The following is an 8,553-nucleotide window of genomic DNA, read 5'->3' as shown; positions in this document are numbered from 1 at the left end:
ATCTTTGCCTTTAATTCTAAGTCAAATTAATTTCAGATTTATTTCTGTTCATCTTGTAAACCTTCATAAAGTGAGTTTGGATATTTCTTCCCCTTGAAATCAGTAGTCTGGAATCTCTCAAACTACCAGCAAATGGCTCTTTCACTGTAATTCATAGGGATTTATATAAGGTTATCACTGTTAAATTTTTCTTTCCTACAAATTTTTCTTTCCTCTCAGTCAAACTTGAGACTTAGAGCTCTGGCCCAGGCTGGAATCTTCCAGAATAGGAAATGGGCTTAGGGGGTGAGTGAGGCCGACCTGAGGTTGCAGTCTATGTAGAGGGATATTGAGGTTCCAGTCCTTGGTGAAGAGATCAGCCCACAGAAGAAAAAAAAGGTAAAGTCTGAAGTTTCAGGACCAAATGCAAGAGCTTGGGGCAGGAACCAGATATCCCAAAATCCTATTTCAGGCAGTAGGGGAGCTCAAGAAGCAAGCTGGGAGACAAGGTCCAAGGAAATTTAGAAACTGTCGGGGCAGTGTGGACAGAAGGTTAGAGCATTTTATAGGGGGCACAAACAAGGACTTTAAGTCTCTGAAAGTTTGGAACGGTCTGAAAATCATCTTATTTTTGTGTGTTCTTCTAAATGAAAAGGAATGATATTCCACAAGGAAAATCAATGTTTCATTAAAAAAATATGAGATGAACATGTTATAGTAGAAAGAGGAATATTTTTGGGGTCAGAGAGACATAGGTTTGAATCTCAGTTGTGCCTTATGGGGACTTAGGAAAGTTAATTTCTCTGTGCCTCACTTTCCTCTTTCAAAAATTGGGGCTAATAAATACCTTCCTTGCAGGAATATTGGCACATAGTAGAGACTCAGTGAGTGGCAGCTCTTGTGTGTTTATATTGATCTTCGTGAAAAGCATATGTTGCTTAAATCTTTTTTGTTTGTTTTTTTTTCTTGCTTCATTTTTCCAGCTTTATTGATATATAATTGACAAATAACAGTATTTTTTTTTAAAGATTTTATTTATTTATTTGACAGAGAGAGAGACAGCGAGAGCAGGAACACAAGCAGGGGGAGTGGGAGAGGGAGAAGCAGGCTTCCCGCGGGGCAGGGAGCCCGATGTGGGGACTCGATCCCAGGACCCTGGGATCATGACCTGAGCCGAAGGCAGACGCTTAACGACTGAGCCACCCAGGCGCCCCTAGCATCTAATTCTTAAAGTACATCAACTCAGTGGTAACTTCCAAAATCCATTGAGCATTTAGTATGTGATAGGTAATTTGCTAAGTTTTTACTATGACTCATTTAATGCTCTAAATGACTTTAGAAAATAGCACTATTATTATTTCCATTTTCAGAGGAAAATATAAGGCACAGGGAAGTTAAGTACCTTGCCCCTTGTTGCTAATCTACTCAGTAGCTGAGATAGTTAAATAGTTAAGATTCAAACTCAGGAAATTGGACTTGAAGTGAAACTCTTAACTACCATACTCTGCCTACTCAAGACACCGCAGGAGGATATTGGTGGTAGAATAATCTAGTCATGATGTTTCCATGCTTAAAACCCTCCATGGCTATTAGAAAACTGGCCAGTCCCAGGCCCGTTGGGCATACCATCTTAAAGGCCACTCCTTTGACTTTTAAACAGCTGTTCCTTTTATTAAGCCAAACTGTCCTCTCTGTACTTTCCACCATCATTTGGGATCATCCTGCCTTCTTAGCATCTTTCACAGGTCAACCATTCACTTATCTGACCCCTATATGCTTTCTCTTCTTTAGGCTGAGCTTTTTGGACTGTAGACTATACCTTGTAGAACACAGTTCAGCTTAGTGGTTAAAGCAGAACAGTCCCTGATTTGAATTGTGGATCTGCCTTTAACTAGTTATGAGCTGCTCATCTAAGCACTCTATGCCTTAGTTTACTCTTCCATGAAGAGGGTGGATAATAGTACTTTGCAGGGTTGTTTTGAGAATTAAAATATATAGCTCATGTTATATAGAGTGTTTACTGTGTGCACTACAAGACCATTCAGTGATCCATAAATACTAGTGATGAAAATTATTGGTTTCTAGAACTTTCCTTCCTGTCACCTTTTCTCCAGATAGCCTCCTTAATCTCCCTTGGCTTGCATACTATATTTCTATTAATGCATATTTCTTTAAGTGGCCACAGTTTATTTTTTTCTGTCCAAAGTATTGAAATTCTTAAGTCTCCAGAGAAGAGCTTAAAGGCTCAAACCTCTTCTTTTGGGAACTGTCCACCTTAGGGAGTCCTAGGCCTACTGACTTCCCATGCGCTGTTTTCCTATTGCCTCATCTGTGAACACTGCAAAACTATCTCGCCAGCAGTCAGCACAGTTGGAGACTAGTTTTGTTTTTACTAGTCACTTCAAACCATCATATTAAGGCTATAAATAAAATAATATTATGGTTCTCATCTGTCTACATTGTTGGGATAAGCTGAGAGAAATTGTAAATCAATATTTAGCATAATTGCTAAGATCTGGCAGGTTTGGATACAAATAAAAAGAATGAAGAATGTAATGTAAAATCATTTATATAATATTAGTTCAATCACCCTCTATAAAGTGGCAGGCAGCAGAGACTCATGGGCTAATTTTAGTTGGCAAAGAATTTTCTTATAAAGGGTTGGAAAATAATTGACCCTTATGTCAATTACTCTTCTGTATTGGTCTTTCTTCAAGTTTCCTCAAAAGGTTTTTCTTTTTTTCCTGCCTCCCTAGGAACTTTTCTTTCAATGCAATTTTGTATCACACTGCAAAAGCATTTATTTGACAAAAACAAAACAACAAAACTAACATTGTCAGCATGATCCTCCACACTGAGCGCTCTGAATTTTTTTTAAAAAGCCAAAATATGTAAAGCATGCTTTTGAACCTCTTTTGGCATAAACTACTTTCAGTTATTATCCTGAAGCACAAGAGAGGTTATGATCCTTACACGTGGATTTTTTTTAAAGGATATATATCAAGGAATTGGACCAGTATATTTTGTTTACATTAACTGATTTATAATCTCATTCATTCGACAAATATTGGTGAAGTGTTTACTGTAGATATGGCACCACCGTACAACTTGTGAGAGGGATACACGGAGGGATCTTATATGAATCTAAAGGGAGTGATCAAACATGATAAAAGAAATTCTGGTGCAAGGTAGCGAGACAAGGGCCCAAGGAAAGGGAAAGGTACAATTCTATGGGAATTCCTGTGACATTCTGGCATCTTCTTTTTGAGTCCTTGGGTCTGAGTTTACTGATGAGCTTTGCCTACTTTTATAACCTCAGTGTCCTGAATGTAAAATGAGAGAGTTGATTAGACCTCATGTGGTCATTTCTATAATCCCGTGGATCCAGGTAAATACATTTCCAGACCAGTAAACTTAGATCATTCACTTCAGGAAGCAGTCACAGCATTTGACTTCATGGTGACAATTGCAAAAAAAGAAAATTGAATTCACCAGGGTCATGCATCTTGTAAGGGGTAGAATTAGGATTTGACCTCAAGCCTTCTAGCCCCAAATCTCATCCTTTTCTATCTTATCAAATTTACTGTGGGCTGAAGTATTTGATATAGATTTATTTGCCTTAAATAACTACAGGAAAATCATTGCACCTATTAGGAGTTAAGGTGTCTATTCTTAAATTTTCTCACTCTTAAATGACAGATGTGCAGTTTTCAGTGATGGGAAGCTACATAGTTTATTTTTTCTTTATTTTTCTGGTTATTTGTGCTGCTCTCAGTTATTTTATTTGGAGAAGTTGTTCCCATTTAGATTTTATTAACTTCTTTGCTAAGAATCTTGCTGAGATTCAAAATCTTAGTTTTAGTTGGTTGACTTGGGTATGATGAGTTTCCTCATAGAGCTAAAATTCTGTGGATTCTTACAAATCTTTTTGATGGACAGTGAGAAAGGCATATAAGTCAGGAGGTAGAGCTCCATTGCTTGTGAATTGTAACATAATGGCAATCAAACCACAATATCCTATGATTTGTTTAACTTGCTTTCCCAATACAAGGACTTGATAAGTGAGTTGCAGAAACATTTCATCTGGTTGTCATTGCTTGGCAGTGGAGGTTTGATGTAGGCCCTCCTTGAACACTGTCAAACTCTACAAATTGCAGATTTAGTGACCTCTGAAATGCAAAGCACCTCTCGATTAGGCTCTTCATCTTCAGTAATAAAACTGTGCTCATTCACCTAAGTCTCATTTGATTTTGTTGAGCATAAAATGATGTAATCAGTTTTCCAGATTGGTAGCTGAGTTGAACCTTTCCATTTGTGGCAATGTAAAGAGATATCGTGCATAACATTTCTTGATTGAAATGCTACTGAAAATGTCAATGTATTTGCTAAAGTCCTCATGTTCTTTTTGTTGGGGATAGGAGATGGTTGAATGGATATATGAGCCCCTTTGGTCAAATACTGCATATAGAAGATGAATTTCTGGATAAAACTATGTAAGGCATACTTCTGTAGGTTGACTCATATAATCAATCAATTTTATTTAATAGCTCCTGTGATGTATTTTGCTACTTACTTTTGAAATTAGTTAGTGGTGTGCTGGTAAACTGGCTTTCCAGAAAGAAAAAAAGCCCTGATTCACAGTGTTTGTTAATTTCTCTGGTGTAAATACTCCCACAATGGCCAATTTCAAGCTAACAATGGCTTGCAAAACTCCTGAAAATTTTAACAGTTATCTCATTAGAGCCATTGGGAGCCTGCTCCAACACTCCACAGTTATTACTTTTAAAATATAGTTTTGTATGCTTTCTAATTGTTTTATGTGTAAAATCTTTCTCTCTAACCTCATTCTGAGGCTTTTAATGGTAGGGAACCTGCCATATTCTTTCCTCTTCCCCAGATTTATCTATGTATGTGCAGTAATTAAGCATGCGTAGTAACCTATTACATCAATACTAAGATGATTTTCTTACATTTTAACATTACTAAACTCATCCGTGCTTACATCGGTGGCATGCTATGGTGTATTGACAAAATCTTCTTCTTTCTTAGTGTTTCATATAATCATTATTTGAATTTAATGAAATATGTTCAGTGCTGATTAATCCCTGGCAACTATCATTCAGTATTTCTATTAGTTCATTTAAAAAAAAATCCACATAAAAGTGAGATTGCATGGTATTTGTCTTTCTTCTGACTTATTTAACTTAGTATAATGCCCTAAAACTTATCCATGTTATTGTCACGTTTCACACGAATGCAATTACATCCTGTGGGCGAATCTGTCTTTTCACATATTACATTCACCTAAAGAAGTTATCTCTCGGAGAGCCTGGGTGGCTCAGTCATTGAGTGTCTGCCTTCAGCTCGGGTCATGGTCCCGGGGTTCTGGGATCGAGCCCCGCATGGGGCTCTCTGCTCGGCGGGAGGCCTGCTTCTCCCTCTCCCACTCCCCCTGCTTGTGTTCCCTCTCTCGCTGTCTCTCTCTCTCTCTCTGTCAAATAAATAAATAAAATCTTAAAAAAAAAAAAAAAGAAGTTATCTCTCTGTTGTTACCCTTATGAGAAAAATCTATTGTTTGAATATATTGGTTCCTCAGTGTACCTCCTGTTCTTTTGTCTTACTGCTCACATTTGGCACATCAAAGCTTAGGATCCAATTTATTTTCTATATCCTGGTATGGTGTCAAGAACTACCTTCCTCCATCTGGGAAGTGTCCCTTTTGAAAGTGAGGATCACTGGCATGACTGAACATGGTCATTGGACAATATATATTACTACCATAGCATTCAACATCCAGTGTTTCTGCTCCCTGGCATCTGGCATATAAGAAAAGCCTTGTGATAGGGCGCCTGGGTGGCTCAGTTGGTTAAGCGACTGCCTTCGGCTCAGGTCATGATCCCAGGGTCCTGGGATCGAGTCCCACATCGGGCTCCCAGCTCAGCAGGAAGCCTGCTTCTCCCTCTCCCACTCCCCCTGCTTGTGTTCCTGCTCTCGCTGTCTCTGTCTCTGTCAAATAAATAAATAAAATCTTTAAAAAAAAAAAAAAAAAGAAAAGCCTTGTGATAGGCAGAATAATGGCCCCTCAAAGAAGTCCGTCCATGTCTTAGTCCTCAGAACATGTGAATATGTTAATTTACATGGCAGGGGGAAATTAAGTTTGCACATGGAATTAAGGTTGCTAATCAGCTGGCCCTAAAATAAAATGGGGGGAACCTCTAGAATGTGGAAAAGATCCTTCCTTAGAGTCTCCAGAAAGAATGTAGCCCTGATGACACCTTGAATTTAGTCTAGTGAGACACATTTTGAACTTCTGACCTCCAGAAGTATAAGACAATAAATTTGTGTTAAGTACTAATGTGTGCTACCAATTTGGTACAGCAACAATAATAAACTAGTGCATGCTTCATTAATTCAGATGGGCAAAGTCACAATTTGATCTAAATAAAACTGGCCGTGTCAAAATTATTCTTTATGTTCTCTCTGAACAAGTTTGCTAAGGAAATTTGTATCATAAAGCAGATTGCAGAAATATGTATTAGAGAATAAGATAATTTAAAGATTTCAGAGTATTGTTTTTATGCTAATGAAATGGCTAATTACAAATGGAAGTATGTATTTGTTAATTTTGTCTACAAGTATTTTCATTTAAATTTTTTCTATTTCTGTACTGGGGAATTTATGGAATTAGATTTTCCTGTGAATATTTCATGATTCTTATTTTTCTGTCATCATACTTAGCATCCTGGTCCCCACCTTAGCAAGCCCTGGTGAGTGGTGTTTCACTGTGATTTGGCAAATATTATCAGGAACAAGTTTTGGGTTGTGTGATCTTTAGCAAGTGACTTAAACTAAGGCTTGTTTTCCTTATCCACAAAATGGACACAAGTATGCCTTCTGTTACGGACCACATGCTTGTGTCCTCCTTAGATTCATATGTTGAAACCACAATCCCCAGTACAATGATATTTGGAGCTGGTGCTTTTGGGAGATGGGTGATGAGGATGGAGTCCTCATGATGGGATCGGTGCCCTTATAAGAAGAGATGAAAGAGAGCTTGCCTTTCTGTCTGCTCTGTGCCACATGAGAATACAAAGAAAAGATGGGTATTCATCAGCCAGGAAGAGGTCCTCACCGAGAGCCTGACCGTGCCAGCACGTCCACCTCAGACTTCCAGCCCCCAGAACTGCGAGAAATAAGTAGCTGTTGTTTAAGCCACTCAGTCCATTTTGTGACAGAGCCTCAACAGACGAAGATAGAAATTGGTACCGAGACGTGGAATGCTGCTATAGCAAATACGTAAAAATGTGGAAGCAGGTTTGGACCTGGTAATGGGGTAGTGACTGGAAAAGTTTTGAGGTCCAAAAGCTTTTTTCCAGCTTTATTGAACTAGAATTGGCATATAGCATTGTGTAAGTTTAAGGTGTATGATGTGATGATTTGATAGATGTTTATATTGCAAAATGATTACCACAATAAGGTTCCTTAACACATTCATCACCTCACATAATTGCTTTTTTTTAAGATCTAATTTCTTAGCAACTTCCAAGTATATAATACAACATTGTTAACTATAGTCACCATGCTGTATATTAGGTCCGCAGAACTTACTCATCTTGTAACTGGAAATTTGTACCCTGTCACCAACATTTCTTCATTTCTCCTGCCTTCAATCCCTGGCAACCATCATTCAGTATTTCTATTAGTTCATTAAAAAAAAAAAAATCCACATAAAAGTGAGATTGCCTGGTATTTGTCTTTCTTCTGACTTATTTAACTTAGTATAATGCCCTAAAATCTATCCATGTTATTGCAATTGGCAGGATTTCCTTTCTTTAATGCTGAATAATATTCCATTGCATATATATTCACCACATTTTCTTTATCCATTTATCCATTGATGGACACAGATTGTTTCCGTGGCTTGGCTATTATGAATAATGCTGCAGTGAACATGGGGCTGCACATATCTCTTCAAGATCATGATTTCATTTCTTTTGGATATATTTCCAGAAGTGGGATTGCTGGAATTCTATTTTTAGTTTTTTGAGAAACCTCCATATTGTTTTCCATAGTGGCTGCACCAATTTACACTCCCACCAGTAGCACACAAGAGATCCGTCTTCTCCACATTCTCACCAATACTTCCTCTTACCTTTTTGAGAATGGCCATCTTAACAGATGTGAGGTGATATCTCGTTGTGGTTTTGATTTTCATTTCCCTGATGATTAGTTGAATGTCCCTTCACATACCTGTTGGCCATTTGTGTGCTTTTTGGGGGAAAAAAAGTATATTCAGGTCTGCTCATTTTTAATTGGATTATTGTTATTGTTATTATTGTTTGCTATTGAGTTGTATGAGTTCCTTATATACTTTGGATATTAACCCCATATCAGACATATGGTTTGCAAATATTTTCTTGTGAAGGGATTTTCCTGTGATTCTGGTGAGAGCTCAAAAAAGAAAAGGGAGCTGGAGAGAAAGCTTCCTTTGTCTTAGAGAACACATAAATAATCATGGACAGAACATTGGTAGAAATACGGATGGTGAAGGCCATTCCGATGAGGTCTGAGATG

At 37.8% G+C, this 8,553-nt stretch overlaps 1 protein-coding gene across 1 annotated transcript in view; it reads left to right on the top strand.

Annotated features, from left to right (window-relative positions):
• The first annotated feature begins 7,078 nt into the window (after nt 1-7,078).
• The window catches only part of ERICH3 (glutamate rich 3), a 78,178-nt gene continuing 76,703 nt past the window's right edge, over nt 7,079-8,553 (top strand). The window contains exon 1 of the mRNA XM_021678138.1: nt 7,079-7,275. Within this exon, the coding sequence (XP_021533813.1) occupies nt 7,079-7,275 (197 nt within the window). The remainder of the gene's footprint in view (nt 7,276-8,553) is intronic.

Source organism: Neomonachus schauinslandi, chromosome 4, assembly GCF_002201575.2.
Source record: "Neomonachus schauinslandi chromosome 4, ASM220157v2, whole genome shotgun sequence".
Taxonomy (NCBI): Eukaryota; Metazoa; Chordata; class Mammalia; order Carnivora; family Phocidae; genus Neomonachus; species Neomonachus schauinslandi.
This window is presented reverse-complemented; position numbering and strand designations above follow the sequence as displayed.